At 46.4% G+C, this 18,428-nt stretch overlaps 1 protein-coding gene across 1 annotated transcript; it reads right to left on the reverse strand.

Moving 5' to 3' along the window:
* Positions 1 to 1,461: 1,461 nt before the first annotated feature.
* PDLIM2 (PDZ and LIM domain 2) lies at positions 1,462 to 17,928 on the reverse strand. Its single transcript, XM_075346428.1, has 4 exons — positions 17,780 to 17,928; positions 17,329 to 17,486; positions 10,960 to 11,089; positions 1,462 to 3,228 (listed from the first exon to the last, which is right to left on the reverse strand). The coding sequence occupies exons 2-4, from the start codon at positions 17,453 to 17,455 to the stop codon at positions 3,060 to 3,062; spliced, it is 426 nt and encodes a 141-aa protein (XP_075202543.1). The 5' UTR covers positions 17,456 to 17,486; positions 17,780 to 17,928; the 3' UTR covers positions 1,462 to 3,059.
* Between the last annotated feature and the right edge of the window lie 500 nt (positions 17,929 to 18,428).

The following is an 18,428-nucleotide window of genomic DNA, read 5'->3' on the forward strand; positions in this document are numbered from 1 at the left end:
ACAAATTTTGTTTTACTCCAATGACCCCTTGCTATTTGAACTATAATATAACATCTAGAAAGTTTTGGGCCCTCACAGTTGGCCTAACAACACATTAAAACGATTCATAAAATACATTCAATTGGAACATCCTGAAAAAAAAAAACTATACAAAATATGTAGAAAATGTTTTGAAGGTATCACTATGGCTTGTCAATATCATAAGTATTTCTCTGAGATTAAATGGAGTAGTTGTGAACCCCATTATTGTTCCAGTTTTATCATAATTGTGTAGAAGAAATGCTATTTCAATTATAATACAACATCTAGAAAGTCTTGGGTCCTCATAGTTGACCAAACAACACATTAAAGTGATCAATGAAATACATTAAATTATAACATTCTGAAACAAACTATACATAATTTGTAGAAAATGTTTCTGACCTATGATTATGGCTTGTCAATATGATAAGTATATCTCTGAGATTAAATGGAGTAGTTGTGGATCCCATTATTGTTCCAGTTTTATCATTATTGTGAGGAAGAAATGCTATTTCAAATAAAATACAAACCAAACAACACATTAAAGTGATTAATGAAATACATTAAATTAAAACATCCTGAAAAAAAATACAAAATACGTACAAAATATTTCTGAGCTATCATTATGGCTTGTCAATATCATAAGTATATCTCTGAGAGAGTAGTTGTGGACCCCATTATTGTTCCAGCTTTATCATTATTGTCTGGGATAAAGTTTAAAAATGAAACTCTGGTGTATTGTAGAACGTTCCAAGTGACTTAGTTATAATCATTTTCAAAATTTACATGATTTTATTGAACAATACACGGACCGATCCATAATCCTTGTGCGTCATTTACATGATATTACAGTTCAGGACTTGTCAGATCTATAAAATATCTTAACTTTCAGTAGTTAATCCATCATACTTGGAGTATTATTGTATTACTTTTAATATCTCTAGATGAACACACCAAAAGTAGTGTAATTCCCTAAATCCAAAGTTGTAACTAGGCTATATTTTACTCCAGGAAAGGGATGGTTTGCTTCTCCCCACCCAGAACCCAGCAACTGGGGAAAAATGTCGTGTGAACCTCCATACTCCTGTCACACCTTTGCTAACTTCTTCCACGGGTTTTCAAATTTGTACTCCCTTACCACCATCTCTATACCTCTTATCTACTAACACATTTTGGAGTTTTGCATGACTAGTTACTCATTTTAATTGATATTAAAAAGTTAGTCTATTATTGGAAAATAAGTTACATGACTTAGCACATCAATTGGTTAAGGGCTGACTTATGGGAACAAAGAGACGCAGGTCTTTTTAGCATCTCTCCTGCACAATGGCCGAAGCTCCTCTATTCTAAGGATCGTTAGGGGCCCCTTAATCAGAAGAATTTCAATATTCTAATATTTTATTAAAATGCATAAAATAAATGAACATGAACAGTATAAAGCTTATTTAATACATTAATAGTTTAATAGCATATCAAATATAAACACAAAAAGCCATTTTGGGTGCATAAAAAAGATGGACACCAATAGATAGGGTTACAATGGCCACACATTACCATGAGGAGCAGGGATCTAAAATCACATCAGTTTCTGTGAAATATGTACATTTTTTTGTATAGACTGTGCTCTAAAATTGACATGGCATTTACATAGACAATTAATACGAGGACAGGAGGGCTTTATAGAAATCTTGGCCAATCAATTGTGACCACCACAACATTCGGTAAATTGATACAGGTAACCTTTATCATGCATGACATTTTACAAATAATAAGTGTTTGACTTATAAAAATGTTTTGCATTTACACTGTGAGTAAGGGTAGGAGACTAATTGCGGGCGTCACACGAGACGATATATCGTGCGATATGACGGCAGGGTCACGTCGTAAGTGACGCACATCCGGCATCGTTTGATATATCGTAGCGTGTGACAGCTACGAGCGACGGTGAACGAGCAAAAATACTCGCCTTATCGTTGCTCGTTGACACGTCGCTCATTTTCAAAAAGTCGTTTCTTCTTCTCTGCGCCGGTTGTTCATCGTACCCGAGGTAGCACACATCGCTCCGTGTGACACCCCGGGAATGATGAACTGCAGCTTACCTGCGTCCCGCCGGCAATGCGGAAGGAAGAAGGTGGGCGGGATGTTTACATCCTGCTCATCTCCGCCCCTCCGCTTCTATTGGGCGGCTGCTGTGTGACGTCGCTGTGACGACGAACGTCCCACCCCCTTCAGGAAGTGGATGTTCGCCGCCCACAGCGACGTCGCTCAGCAGGTAAGTGCGTGTGATGGGGGTTTAATGACTTTGTACGCCACGAGCAACTAATTGCCCGTGACGCACAATCCACGGGGGCGGGTACGATCGCTTGTGCGATCACATGATAGATCGTATCGTGTGACGCCCGCATAAGGGTTAAAAAGGCCTTAGATGAGAACCTATTGGGTTGTGAGATTCTTCATCAAGGCCCAGGGACTTTAATTAGGCCTATGATCAGATCCACACAAGTTATATGTTAAATTGAGTCGGAAAAGCCTAAAACAAGTATGTGTAGACTGGTGGGTCAACCTATTGTATAGAAGACAGAATTTTTTGTCACTGCTTTTTTTGCATGAAAATAAATGGTTTTGACAACCTATAAATGCACCCTGCAGTGTAAATTGCATTGGGTGGACGGGAGCATAAAAAACAAAATATAATTCTGCAGATTAATATAATACTTATTACGCGAGGACTTTCCCTCATTTGGGTATCCCTAGCAAGGGGCAACCCACACACAGGCTACATGCCCCTAATTATGCCCCCGAATAACCACCCAATACAATATCGGAAGTACATGGGTACACCAATCTACAAAATACAGTCTTCAATCCTGTAAACTATTATACACATGACTTTTTTGTGTTATGGACATGGTATTCAGGCTTCACCATGTGTGCACATCGGCAAGAAAAGTTTCAAGGTGCATATTACAGAGGGAGGTCAGCAAAATGGGTCATTAATGGGAGACGAGGGATACACTCCTTAAAATACAATGTTCTGTTCATGTGCGTGGTGATCCGGGTTGATGCCTGGCACGGGCATGCTTCTCACACACCAGCACCTCTCCGGCCCAAAAGTGTCCTCTCATGCGTAGGTTGAGGCCACAGTCTGCACACACATAGCACGCTGGATGACGGTAGTGGCCTTCTGAGATCCTTACTGCTACATCACTAAGGATAAAAATGCAAATTATTAGTGTGAATGGAACCTAGCAAATATGGGTTACACTTTATATGACAACTATAGTCTTATAGAGATACTACTACTGCACCTTGAGCCCGCTATACTCCTGCAAATTAACCCTAGAACACGCAAGCATAACAATCTACCATAGAAAACAAATGACCTAGCAGGCCTGCGAGGCCCCAGGTATGCGTTCTAGGGTTAAAGAGGACCTATCATTTCTCCTGTACCCAAAACGTGTAAAACATTTCTGAGGAGCCCTAGGTTGTATCGATCCTCTGTTATTCCTCTTAAAGAGTAAATTGACAACAAGGCGGTACCATTCCTCAAAAAAACCAGGGCCTTATCATTGATTAAATAGTGTAGGGACATGCCCCATTTATGTAGTAAAGTACTTTGAAGGGGATTTCCAGTTTCAGAAAACCCGCATCTTCAAGCTGCAGTTTGTTTTAAACAATACAGACAATGCCTTACTCGTCCTCCCCGGTCTGAATCTGCACCACTGCTTCCGGTATCTGTTATTGCTTGCAGCGCTGATGTCATGTTGAAAGTGCTGCAGCCAATCTGAGCTCACTGGTTGGCTGCAGCACTGTCAACCTGACATCAGCGCTGCAAACAGTAACAGATACCGAAACCAGTGGTGGAGATTCAGGGCTTTCCGTGAGGTGGGTGAGTAATGCAATTATTTTTTTGTCTCTTTTTTAAAACAAACTGCATCCGGGGGACTGAGGATTTCCGAAACCAGAAAAACCCTTTAATGAGAAATCAAAAGTATTTATTAAAACAGACATGTCAGTAGAGCTGATATATACATATAGTTACACTGTCATGCATATCCTCACACACATACCTAGTTTAGTTGCATTGCTGTGTGTTGTAGTGCAGCATTGCAGCAAATCCCTTTATTGGCTCCCAATTCCTCAATATATCCAGTTCGAACTACTAATATTGACCTACAAAGCCATCCATAATCTGACCCCGTCATATATCTCTGTACTAATCTCCCGATATCTCTCCCCACGTCATCTATGCTCCTCCCAAGACCTCCTTCTCTACTCCACACGCATACTTTCTGCACTCAATCGCATCCAAGACTTCTCCCAAGTATCCCCAATCCTCTGGAATTCCGTCCCCCAACATGTCCAGTTATCCACGACACTTGGAATTTCAATACAGAACTTGAAAACCCATCTTTTCAAGAAAGCTACAGCCTGCAATGTCCTCACTGTCACCTCATCATCACTGGAGATGCCATAACCCCCCCCAACCTACTCTCTCCTTCCGTATTATTCTGTGGACTGTAAACCCAAAGCAGCTGGTCCCTCTCCCCTCTGTACCAGTCTAACAGAGAGCGGTAGAGAAGGGTTTCAACGCCGTGCCAATGACCGACAGATCCTGAAGATTTCAGATTAATGTTGCTTTATTTTATGCACAGGTCAACGTGTTTCAAGAGATTCAGCTCTCTTCCTCAGGACAAGCTGGCAAAGAACATCAAGTCTTTGATGTTCTTTGCCAGCTTGTCCTGAGGAATAGAGCTGAGTCTCTTGAAACACGTTGACCTGTGCATAAAATAAAGCAACATTAATCTGAAATCTTCAGGATCTGTCGGTCATTGGCGCGGCGTTGAAACCCTTCTCTACCGCTCTCTGTTATCTGCCATTTGGGGACCGCAGCTGTGACCTGGAGTTGCAAGCATTTATAGGAGTTGTGACTTTCACAACCCCTTTTGGTGAGTAGGATTGCTCATTTAAGACCCCTTATATACCGGGGTAAGACCCTATTGCGCTTCTCTTTCCACAGATTTTCTTCTCTGTACCAGTCCGTCATTGTTAGTTTGTTCACTGTAGTTTGTATTTTGTGTGTAAACCCCTTCTCACATGTGCAGCACCATGGAATCATTGATCCTCTATAACTAAATAATAATTATACCCCTACTCAGAAAACCATACAAACCAATAGCACATTGTCAAGACTGCAATAGAACAAACCTACACAACCTATGGCCCACGGGCTGCATGCGGCCCACCAGAGGCTTTGCTGCGGCCCGCGTCACTGTCTGGCAGATGCCGTACTCTGCTTCTACTATTCAGATGTATTCACGTCTCTCAGAAGCAAATACATTTGAAAACCTGAGCACCAACACTGGGGAAGAGCAGAGAGCTTGTTATCCCCTGCTGCAAAGTGCAGCAGCATGATGAGGTCACAGCGTGATGAGGTCAGCAAGCTAATAACGTCATCACGCTGCTGGACATGTCAGCCCCAATAAGTGCTCCATGGAGGAGCTGAAGAATAAATGTCTGTCAAGGCACAAACACTATGGGGTAATACTGTGAAAGCGGGCACAATATAGTGAGACATTGGGAAAGAATATTATGGAAAGGAGCAGATTGAGGAGATATTTTGGAAATGGGAAGTGTGTATAAGGTGATGATAATATGGAGTGGCTCAGTGTGGGCGGGGACAGTATGTAGAGGAGCAGTGTAGGTGGATATTATGGAGAGGGACTGTGTGGGGGAGGAATATTATGCAGAGACAGTGTGAGGGGTATTATTGAGAGGTACAGTGTGGGGGATATAATGGAGAAGGGGAGTGTGGAGAAGGAATATTATGGACAGGGGCAGTGTCAGTGATCCCTTCTATAGTATACTCTTTCCTCTTGGTTATGGGACAGGGGCAGTGTGGGGGCAATATGATGGACAGGGGGAGTGTGGGGGAGATATCATGGAGAGGGACAGTTTGGGGGAGATATTATTGAGAGGGGCATTGTCGGGGAATATTATGGAGAAGTGAAGCGTGTGTGAGGATGATATTATGGAGAAGTGCAGTGTGGTGGGACGACATTATGGAGGGGGAAGTCGGGGGGAGGGATATTTTGAGCAGGAAGCACAGTAAGGGGAAATTATCTATTTAGGGGTTGCGGCATGTGAGATAGTTTTATATATGAGCGGTATAACGCTACTTTTATTTTTAAGGGAATTTTGTTGAGATGTGCTGCTGAAGGTGAAGAAGAGATTAATCTGCAGAGATGAGCTCTGGGCATGAAATCTCATCATGGCATCTGTACTACGTGTAGACAAAAGTTATGACAACAGCTCCAATCAGAGAATGTGTCACCTGTGACGCCCTGGCCTATCAGGTCGTCACAGGGTATTGTGCAATCTGCTCTTCTACACAGTATCTACCCTCCTTGGTTACGGATCCTGGCCCTTTGGTGTTGCTAACAGCTTAGCCAATCAAAATCCTAGGAACACTTCCCACTTTTACCTACCAGACACACCATTGGGGGGCCTGAAGGGAATAGGGCCACCCACATGGGGGGTTGGTGAGGAGAAAGTGAGGACAGTGACAGTTGAGTTGAGTTGAGTAGAGAGGAGAGTGGAGGAGGAGGTGAGGTGGCTCTCGTGAGGAGAGGCCACAGAGGAGAGCTCCTGTATACTAGGTGGCAGACGTTGGTCTGGGACCGGTAGAAGCTGGAACACAGTCGCAGGAGACAGTGTCAAGGGGCACGAACTGCCGAGGAGGGCAGCCGGCGGCCTTGAAATCACTGGGCAGGGGCCAGGGAACGACGGGGTATGTGGACCCCAGGCCGGAAAGTAGCTTCACGCGTTCCGGTAATTTACCCAACGGCGGTGAAGACCTCAAGTGTCATCCCCAACCCGCTCCAAAATCGGGGTACTGGCGCACTAATGGGATAGGACTTTCCCACTACAGTCCAAAGAAATCCTACGCATGAACCCTGAGAGCAAGCTCACTCCGTTAGCCATACGGGTGAGCGGGACCCGAAGAGTTTTATACCCAAGGGTCCAACAGAGAAGAAGGTGCCAAGGACAGGGCCACAGGCTAACAGCAACACCAAGGGCACGGATCCAGGCGTGCTCCCTGCAGGCTGCAGTGGTGCTCAGAATTCTGGTTTACAAGCTGTCGGTGTAATTATTCTGGGACTGAGTGAGTACATTGTAAGATCCCTGTTCCTATTCCCTACGGCAACCAACTACCATCCCAACCATCAACGGGCCCCCGGGACACAAACCCCCTACCCACGGAGGGGTTAAACATCAGGCTGCCACACCATCGTCACCGGGCTCCCTAACGGCAGCAGTGGTCCCTCACATTACCACGCATCGTGGGTGGCGTCACGAACTTTTCAAAAAACACCTGTAGATATCTCCCCCCCCTTCTTTTAATCAAGTGGTCGCGCGACCCCCAGGTCCGGAGACCCCCTCGAGCCACTGTGGATCCGGATCCGAACGGCAGCAGCCCGGCTGCTTGCATGGGGGCGGTACACACCTATAAAGGTATCTGAATGGTGGTTGTGATGCTGCACTCTGGTACTGATGGTAGTTCTAGTGCCGCACTCATGTACTGACAGTGGTTCTAATCCTCTACACATCTACCAATCCATATGTGCTCTATGGCTATGTTGAAACTTAATTGGAAATCTAAAAATTTTGAGTATTTTTATGAGGAGGATTTCTTGAGTTTCTGTTCCAAAAACTCAGTTTAAATTAGCATCTGTTCACATTGATTTCTTTGGAGCAGAAACTGAGTAACAACTCTCCAAATCCTCCTCAAATCCTTAAAATTTGCTTCTGGTGATGTATTAATGTACTGGCAGAGGGTGGTTCTGGTGATGTATTTATGTACTGGCAGAGGGTGGTTCTGGTGATGTATTTATGTACTGGCAGAGGGTGGTTCTGGTGCTGTATTTATGTAAGTACTTCTTTAAATTATTTTGTGACCCTTGGGATTGGTTCAGTATGGCAATGCGGCCCGTGGAACAAAAAAATGTGTTTTCCTGAAATAGAAGAATTATATACCACCAATGCTGTCAAAGAAAGCGGCCCACAACTCTTTCAGTCTAATATCAGGCATAGCATCCACAAGTAAGTCCTACAGACACATTATAACATGGCGACTCCGTAAGCCGTGGTTGGAAATGTTGTCGCCCCACCTGTTAACTGTTGCTATTACAGCAGTAATTTGATGGCAGTGTGGGGCCCCGAGGCTCGGTGTCGGTGCAGCGGTGCATTACCTTCAGGGACTCCACGCGGCTGGATCTCGTCACAGGTAGGAAATCCTCTATTTTGATTGTCGTGACGCCACTCTCAGAATTGCGGTCAGTGGGGACCGCCACTGCAGGTTAGGGGTGCCTGGGGCTGATAGTAGGTGCAGTCAGTTGTAATAGCCTCCTGAGAGTGAGGCAGGCCCCAGGGTCCCGTGTAGGTGTGTGGAACTACAAGTCGCAGAATGACTCACACGCACAAGCAGGATGTCTTTCAGGGATTTTACTCACTGATGGTGGCAGGGTGAGTAACCCGGGCGTAGCTGGGATGAACCAGGCTGGAACCAGGTGTCCTTCAGGCTGACTTATGAGGGTGGCTACCAACTCGCCTTCCTTAGCCCGTTGTGTTTTGGGGTAACCCCTGCTTGAAGCCCTGCTGGGGTCGCCCAGGGAAGTTGCTGGTGCCTCTCTCCCCTTCTTTTTGGCCCGTTTGCTTGTAGCCTGGACCAGGTCACTCCGGCTGCTTGCCTCCTGTGAGCTATGGGCCCTCACTTTGGCTACGTGGCTGCGGACTCTGTGGTGTTGTCTTGGGGGTGTAAAGTGCCCCCTCATGCAGGTTTGGCAAAGGACAGGTGGATCTATCCCTGCACTGGGACCTGTTACCCGTTTGGGCCTGGTATCTCCCTGACAGTCTCCTTACTTTCCACTCCGTTGCTCTCTCTTTAGCCGTGTGTGGATTTCGGGCAGCACTACCAGGTGACCGTTCTCCCCCGTCGGTAGTCACTGCGCGTACGTTGTCAGAATTGTGTAGAGCTACAGGGTCTGCTTCTGCCCTCCCTGAACTTCACCACTCAACTGTCTTCGGCTCACTCTTCCCTCCTCTCCTGTTCTTGCCTACGTCACCTAGCAACCAGGCTCTCTACCACACCCCTCGAGTGGAGATGGAGGCTTCGCCCCCTCCTGGGATCCCCAGGGGTCCTCTCAAAGGTAAATGTGTGAGACCTGATCACTATGCGCCTGTGTAGTCACACCTCGGTCAGCCTTCTGGATTACCTGTTTTGTACTGTCCCCAGCATGGGTGCAGTACTCAGTGGTGCCTGACCAGGTCAGGGGTGCCACAGCAGCAAGGCACGTGTGACTCATAAGGGTCAGGTCAGAGTGCAATGTCTTCAAAACAACCAAACACCATAAAATATAGATCACCTTCAGCCTCCATTACCAGCAAAAGAGGAATAGGTATCAGTCACAGGCACGCCATGTGGAATGCTATTAACACACAGCGGGACTGTCACTATGACATATCACCATATTAAACATGGGAGTGCCCGGCACAAGTGACACTCCATGACGCACGCTCATGGTATGTATTGGCACTGCACACCCAGCACAGGTCAAAGCAATTTCTGTACATTATGGCTTTCGCTGCAGCTACCTGACGCTTATCTGATGACTGGATTATCTCTCTTCCAAACACATACGGTAGATAATGGCTAGCTGAAAAATGTTTTGGCCAGCAATCTACACCACTGATTGCCGCCATTAGTATGGCTAAATGAACATATATTTTAATTTCCATGGAGAAGAAGTGGCTGCTGGACATCTGTGGTGCCACTTATCCTAGTGGAAACCAATTCATACATTTACAGGAGGAATAACAGAGGAATAATATAATGCAGAGTTATAAGAAAAGGTGCCCTAGAATTCTAAATTCCTGAGGACACATCATGGCCAGCAGTCATCACCCATATCCTTGCTATTGGGGCTCATTCAGATGAGCGTATAATCCGTATACCCCACGGATCGCACACGGATCCATTATAGCCAATACAATTTTCCACCTTGATCGATGGACCGCATGAAAAAATTGCTTTTGTCCCCCCTTTCAACATATTAAATCATATCTAAACATTAGTAGGCCTCATTTCTCAAAAATATTGTTGTTGCCCACAGCAACCAATCAGTGCTCAGCTTTTATTTGAAAAACTGCTTTGGTAAAATGAAAGCTGCACTGTGATTGGTTGCTATGGGCAAGACAAAAATCAATCAAGGGACAGAAATAATAGGCATAGCCAATTAATTTTGTTTTTAAAAAAAATAAAAGACAACTGTGGTCTGTTTTGCCCCTCAACATATTAAATCATACATATAGTAGGTTTCATTTTACCAAACTTGTCTTTGTTTCTCATAGCAACCGATCAGAGTTCAGCTTTCATTCTAAAACAGCTCTAGTAATGTCCCGGTCACAGGGGTCGCCATCGCGACCGGGCCGGGGGCCCGAGGACCTTGGAGTGTATTATAATATGTGGAGGACTATGGGGAGTGTATTATAATATGTGGAGGACTATGGGAAGTGCATTATAATATGTGGAGGACTATGAGATGCATTATTTTATATGAAGGACTATGGGGGTGCATTATAATATATGGGGGCATTGTACTATATGAAGGACTATGAGCTGCATGATAATATTGCATATTATATCTTGATACCAAAGTATGGGAAAGCTGGGTGCTGAGGGAAAGAGCCAAGTGTTAGTGTAATTCTCCTGTACTGCGAGGAGGGGAGCCCAGGTCCAATTTTACAGCGGGGCCCATTGAACTCTAGTTACGCCATTGTCTAGTAACATGAAAGCTGTGCTGTGATTGGTTGTGGTGGGCAGCATAGACATGGTTGCTGTTTTTTTTTAGATAATTTGGGTATGTTTTGTACACTTACTGGATACTTGAGTTGCACTTTTCGCACACCCGCAGCGGAGTAGACACAGGATTACTGATAGGTTTCTGGATGCTGCTCACAGGTTTCTGAACATTTGGTGACAATCGACTGGGGAAAGATGTGGAAATACCTGTAACAACATAAGGAATCGTTTCATTAGTCAGATATAAATACACAAATATATTAGTTAGATTTAAAGGAGATTAAAAAATTAGAAATAAAAAATAGTAAGCTTATTTTTCAGAAACAGCGCCACTCCTGTCGATGGTCTGTGCCTGGTATTGCAGCCCACCTTAATAAGTCTGAGGTGCAATACCAATTACAGCCTATGTGCAAGAGTGGCGCTGTTTCTGGGGAATATATATATATATATATATATATATATATAAATATATATATATGGAAATATATATATATATATATATATATAAAAATGTATATAAAAATATATATATATGTATATAAATATATATATATAATATATATATACATATATATACATATATATATACACACATATATATATATATATATATATATATATATATAAAATATATATATATATTTCTATAAATAAATATATATATAAATAAATATATATATATATATATATATATATATGTATAAATATATATATACTAGAAGGTGGCCCGATTCTACGCATCGGGTATTCTAGAATTTACGTATTGTGTAGTTCATGTATGATTTTTGTTATATATATATATATATATATATATATATATATAGAGAGAGATGTTGTTGTGTGTAGTTACCAAGTGTTTGTGTAGGCGCTGTACATGTTCTGGGTGTTGTCTGGGTGTGACGGGGGGTGAGAGCGGTGTTGTATGTGTGTTGCGTGTGTTGCGTTGTTTGTGGAGCGCTGTGTGTCTGTAGCGTTGTGTGTGTGTTGCGCGGTTTGTGTGTGTGTGGTGTGTTTTGGGGGGAGGTATGTTTTGTGCAATGTGTGTGTTGTGCGGTATGTGCGTATATTTGTGTGTGCCGCGGTGTTTGGGTGTTGTGTGTGTCCAGCGTTGTCTGTGTGTGTGGGTGTCTGTGTAGGGCAGTTGTTTGTGGTTCCCAGTGTGTGTGTGTGGTGTGTTGTGCAGTGCGCGCGCGCGTGTGTGTGTGTGTGTGTGTGTGTGTGTGTGTGCATCAGCCTCTCTTCTCTCAGCCTACGTCTCCCAGCCTCCCTCCTCCCAGCCTCCCTCAGCATCAGCCTCCCTCTCCCAGCCTCCCCAAGCATCAGCCTCCACCAGCATCAGCCTCTCTCCTTCCAGCCTCCCCCAGCATCAGCCTCCGCCAGCATCAGCCTCTCTCCTTCCAGCCTCCTCCAGCATCAGCCTCCCTCTCCCAGCCTTCCCCAGCCTCTCTCCTCCCAGCCTCCGTCCTCCCAGCCTTCCCCAGCATCAGCTTTCCCCTCCCAGCCTCCCTCAGCATCAGCCTTCCCCAGCATCAGCCTCTCTCCTCCCAGCCTCAGCCGTTCTCCTTCCAGCCTCCCCCAGCATCAGCCTCTCTCCTTCCAGCCTCCCTCAGCATCAGCCTCCCTTTCCCAGCCTTCCCCAGGATCAGCCTCTCTCCTCCCAGCCTCCTTCCTCCCAGCCTCCCCTTCCCAGCCTCCCTCAGCATCAGCCTTCCGCTCCCAGTCTCCCCCAGCATCAGCTTCCCCAAGCATCAGCCTCCACCAGCATCAGCCTCTCTCCTTCCAGCCTCCCCCAGCATCAGCCTCTCTCCTTCCAGCCTCCCTCAGCAGCCTCCCGTTCCCAGCCTTCCCCAGATCAGCCTCTCTCCTCCCAGCCTCCCTCATCTTCAGCCTTCCCCTCCCAGTCTCCCCCAGCATCAGCCTCCCCAAGCATCAGCCTCCACCAGCATTAGCCTCTCTCCTTCCAGCCTCCCCCAGCATCAGCCTCCCCAAGCATCAGCCTCCACCAGCATCAGCCTCCCTCGTCCCAGCCTCCCCCAGCATCAGCCTCCCCCAGCATCAGCCTCTCTCCTCCCAGCCTTCCCCATGATCAGCCTCTCTGCTCCCAGCCTCCTCCAGCACGCCGTGCTCCTCTGCCGACACTCACACACCCGATCGCATCCACTCACACACACCCGATCGCATCCACTCACACACACCCGATCGCATCCACTCACACACACCCGATCGCATCCACTCACACACACCCGATCGCATCCACTCACACACACCCGATCGCATCCACTCACACACACCCGACATACACTCACACACACAGACACTGACGATATCGCACATACGCGCTGATACTCACAACATCCGGGGATATCACATGCTTCTGGCCATGTGATCCTCCGGCAGGTCCTGGAAGATCACAACAGCACAGTATCGAGGCCGAGAAGCAAGCGATATCCCAGGATGTTGTGAGTATGTGGATGCGATGTGATGTGTGTGTGAGGTGTGTGTGAGGTGTGTGTGATCTGATGTGTGTGTATGTTTGTGTGTGCGCGTGGATCTTCCGCCGCAGCAGGACCTTGATACGCTTGTAACCATGCGAGCATGGTTACCAACGTATCCACACCACTCCCGTGCGAGCGGGGGCCGGGGGGGAGGTGGGGGTGGGGGTGGGAGTACAGTACTCACCTCCGTGACAGCCGTGTCAGTTCGGGGAATGCGCAGGGGGGAGGGGGGGGGGAGTACAGTACTCACCTCCGTGACAGCCGTGTCACTTCGGGGAATGCGCGGGGTGAGGGAGGGGGCGGGGCCAGAGCTAGCGTGCATTGCGTGAGGGGGGCGGGGCGTGGCCGAATTGCCAATGCCTGCAGGGTGCCGGGGCGAGAGGCCAATCTGTGGGGGGGGCGGAGCCTGGGCGAGCGGCTGGCCAATCCGTGTGGGGGCGCAGCCTGGGCGAGCGGCCAATCGGTGTGGGGGGGCGGGGCCATGGCGAGCCCAGCGGCCAATCAGCTTTGTGTCACCGTAAGGACACAATTTTGGAGCATGACAGACAGACAGACAGATAGACAGACAGACAGACAGACAGACAGACAGAATAAGGCAATTATATATATAGATGTATATATATATATAATATATATATATATATAATATATATATATATATACACATACATATACATAGGTAGATAGGAAAATGTGATTTGCTCATTAATCATATAGCATTGCAGGTCAGTCTGAAGGAAAAGCTTCTAAATCAGGTTTGAAGCTGCGATCTCTGGTATGTTCAGGTCAGTCGTGTCCAGACAACATGTCTGAGTCAGGTGTGATAGTGGTAGCTAATTGCGGTACATAACATTCTCCACCTTTGAGTGTTTGGGACTTTTTTTTTTACTTGCATGCATGAATTTGGGGCTAAATATCATTTTTGCATTTGGGTTTCATTAAAAAGTTGCTTTTACAGGCTGTTTCCTTGCATATTCTACTTCGATGTGACTTTTGGGCAAAACGTAGCTGAGAGGAGTTCAGAAAATGACAGATAAAACAATTACAAAGTCCATGTCAGACCATCATAGCGAGCTCACTGACGAATTCTCAGTTAACTCATTTTGCAGACGGCAATAGACAGTAACACAAATGATATAGAAGGCAAACAGTGCAAAATTTTTAATGATATATACAGTAAATGCAAGATTGAATAAATGCATTTAAGTAAGAAAAATGAATTATCCCCATTGGTGGCAAACTCCTTTAATCGCAGAGTGACATCCACAAAAAGGGACCTGGGTTACATGGATGCCCCGGGGTGCGATCGTGAATTCACTGCCTTGTATGTCTATTTCAACTCATGCCAGATCTAGAAATATCTCAGCAATTGTTCCATTCCCAACATTAACATCGCCAATGCCAAGCTCTGTCTCCCGCCTGACCCCCAGCTGTCAGACTCCGCAAATATTCAGCATTCCTCATGGTAGAAGACAACATGTGGTCATTTTACGAGTACAAGCACGCCGCCGGTGTCATTAACAGTATATTAACCACCGCCATGTATTATTTTAGAGTCTATGCCAAAATTAGATCTGGAAGATCTCTTAACTCCGCCGCCAATGATGGTCATGTCTGTGCCAGGGGCGGATTATTCAGTGTCAGCATTGGTTGGCAATTAAAACAATGATACAATAATACAGCGCCCAAATAATATTGTCAGACAGTAGCTCAAATAAAACCTTCCTATTAATAAATTAGCCAAATCTTTTGTGATTACCTTACCATTAGTTTAGGCATCAAGAATGGGATCAAAGGTACAAGCTCCAGGCACCTAGGCACAGGGGCACAACTATAGTGGGTGCAGCAGTTACAGTCACACCGGGCCCTGGAGCCCAGAGAGACCAAAAAGGTGAAAGCTAAAGGCAAAAAGGCACAGGAGCGCAATATAGTGGGTTCAGCAGTTACAGTTACACCCGGGCACTGGAGAACAGGGGGACAAAAAAGGTGAAAGCTAAAGGCAAAAAGGCACAGGGGCGCAAAATAGTGGGTTCAGTAGTTACAGTCACACCCAGGCCCTGGAGCCCAGGGGGACCAAAAAGGTGAAAGCTAAAGGCAAAACGGCACAGGGGCGCAACTATAGTGGGTACAGCAGTTACAGTCACACCCGGACCCTGGAGCCCAAGGGGACCAAAAAGGTGCAAGCTAAAGGCAAAAAGGCACAGGGGTGCAACCATGGTGGGTACAGCAGTTACAGTCACACCCGGACCCTGGAGCCCAAGGGGACCAAAAAGGTGCAAGCTAAAGGCAAAAAGGCACAGGGGTGCAACCATGGTGGGTGCAGCAGTTACAGTCACACAACTATAGCAGGTGCAGCAGTTGCAGTCACACCCGGGCTCTGGAGCCCAGGGGGATCAAAAAAGGTACATGCTCCAGGCACCTAGGCACAGGGGTGCAACTATAGTGGGTGCAGCAGTTACAGTCACACCCAAACCCAGGAGGACACAATGCGTGCAAGCTAAAGGCAAAAATACACAGGGGTGCAACTATAGTGGGTGCAGCAGTTACAGTCACACTCAAGCCCAGGAGAATCAAAAGCGTGCAAGCTATAAAGGCAACTAGGCATAGGGTTGCAACTATAGTGGGTGCAGCAGTTACAGTCAAACCTGGGCCCTGCAGCCCAGGGGGATCAAAAAGGTGCAAGTTAAACGCAACTAGGCACCGGGGTGCAACCATAGTGGGTGCAGCACTTACAGTCACACTCGGGCCCTGGAGACCCGGTTAACCCATAAGGTGCAAGCTCCAGGCACCTATGCACAGGGGCACAACTATGGTGGGTGCAGCAGTTACAGTCACACCCATGCCCAGGAGGACCAAAAGCATGCAAGCTAAAGGCAAAAATACACAGGGATGCAACTATACCAGGTGCAGCAGTTACAGTCACATTCAGGTCATGGAGCCCAGATTGACCAAAAACGTGCATGCTAAAGGCACCAATTCACAGGGGCGCAGCTATACTAGGTGGAGCAGTTACAGTCACACTCAGGTACTGGAGCCCAGGGGGACTAAAAATGTGCATGCTAAAAAGCACTTAGGCACAGGAGCGCAATATAGTGGATTCAGCAGTTACAGTCACATCCGGGCTCTGGGACTAAAAAGGTCCCTTTGGCTCATATGAGAAGACCAAAATAATTAAAGACTCGCAATAATTAGGGTCCCAGTTGCAAATTTTGACTTTTGGCCTTAGAGCTTAAAGTTACACCACTGCCCTTTACACCCAGTGGTTGCCCACCCAGAATCAAACTCTGTGTCCGTTTATTAGTCCTAAATTTGGCTATGTTAGCAAAAGTTACCGTACAGGGCTCATGGAAATATCTACTGGCATCGGTGCCACCAAATACCCTAAAAATGTTTTATCTGCCAAGTCAAGGTCAGTGCTAATTGCAATGGTGGTAGCCATGCAGGACAGAGTGCCTACTGGTGACGATGTCTGCAGGCATCAATGTTGGGTTGACTGTGCCTTAGAAGGGTCACTGCCTACCAAGCCATGTCTGCTGGGTGCACTGCCTGGTAGTCCGACCAGAGCAGAAGCAGTTACATGTCTAACCTTGGGGTGGTAGTCTAGGACAGAACTTCAGTACTTTTTGCAGTGCTTGGAATGGTTAATATTGTTACTGCAGGTGGTTAGTGGTGGCAGAACTCTTTGGCAATGGCTGTGGTGCTACCATTATATAGTAGAGGCAGCTATATGGGAAGAGATATATGGCGGGATGAGTAGGTGGCGTTGCTGGTTGTATAAGAGTTGGCTATAATCCACGTGGTGGTTAGACCTAATTACGTGACTGGGCTAGTAGCAGTGTTAGTACCATAATGGGTGTTGGGTCATTAATAGTCCAAATAGTCGAAATCTATTTCTAGTAAGTGTCAGCGTCCATTTCTACAGACTACATGTCACAGTCCAAATAGAAGTACCATCGGGGTTGTTCTCCAGGGCCTCCTGCAGTATCTTGAAGCTGCTGGATTGTCTTGGAGATGTCCTGGTCTCTTGGTTTCCATGAAGCATCTTGTAGACTTCGGAGTCCTCCTGCAGCCAGCTCATCTTGTACAACTTGTCGTTTCCACTTCTTGCACTAGAACAAGAGAACCTTTTACAATTCTGGAGACAACAAGAGATAATTCTTCCCTTCTCGGTCTATTTGGTCTGTTTCGGCATGTGCTTCCTCTTTAGTCTAAATGAGCCCTGTGTGCAGATTTCCGCCTGGCGTACTCTTCTGCTTCTTGATCTGCACTATATCTCAGCAGCTTCCTTTATATATTCTCACCCGTCTCTCCACCCTCCAGACCATATTTCGGTCTTCAGTCTTTCATTTTCCTCTCGTCCCCCTCCCTACCCTTAGGCTGTCTATGTCAGAGATGGACTCACATGTCAACCAGACGTCTCTTCTGCCAGTGATGCCCCTTCCTTCTGCCAGTCCTCCTCTCTCTTGGCTCTTTGCCCTGTGGTCACCAAAACGTGTCTGCACCTCACAGTTGTGGTGTCTTTGCTTTTTCTGTCACTGCGGTCTCTTCTTCCTGACTTTAGGACACACCTGTCTCTGTCCCCGCCTGTCTCTCTCCACCTCTTGCTTGTCACAGACACACCTCTGTCTCTTTACTCTCACCTTTCTCTGTTCCACAGCACTCTCTTCTTGTCTTGATCTTTCTCACTCTTTAGTCTCTCTCTTCTTACACGCAATCAGACATTTTGGAGATGGGTTACTGCTCAAACACCCACATCTCAGTTTCTTGGTCCCCACATCGGAGCCTCTCACATCTGCTTTTAGTTAAATTACTAAGAAAGTACAGGAGTCAGTCTGAGAGACAGCCAGGCTAAGGGGCCGAGACTGCCAGGGGAGGAGAAAGCTGCTAGACTTTATGCAGAAAGGAAGACATTGGTGGCCATATATGATCTAGAGGACGGTGCAGGAGGTCCACACGTGTTCATGTAATGTCACACATGGGAAACCGCAGACGTCTTCTCTCTAAGGGGATGAATCTGCTTAGTAAATGGAGATTGAGAAAAGTTTGCAGGG

Source organism: Anomaloglossus baeobatrachus, chromosome 4 (genome assembly GCF_048569485.1).
Source record: "Anomaloglossus baeobatrachus isolate aAnoBae1 chromosome 4, aAnoBae1.hap1, whole genome shotgun sequence".
In the NCBI taxonomy this organism is placed as follows: Eukaryota; Metazoa; Chordata; class Amphibia; order Anura; family Aromobatidae; genus Anomaloglossus; species Anomaloglossus baeobatrachus.

Coding starts and splice junctions, on each gene's coding strand:
- PDLIM2 (XM_075346428.1), bottom strand. CDS start 17,455: ATGAGCTGGCTGCAGGAGGACTCCGAAGTCTACAAGATGCTTCATGGA. Junction 11,090..17,328: donor CCTGGAGAACAACCCCGATG/GTACTTCTATTT, acceptor ATGTTGTTACAG/GTATTTCCACATCTTTCCCC. Junction 3,229..10,959: donor AAGTGCAACTCAAGTATCCA/GTAAGTGTACAA, acceptor TTTTATCCTTAG/TGATGTAGCAGTAAGGATCT.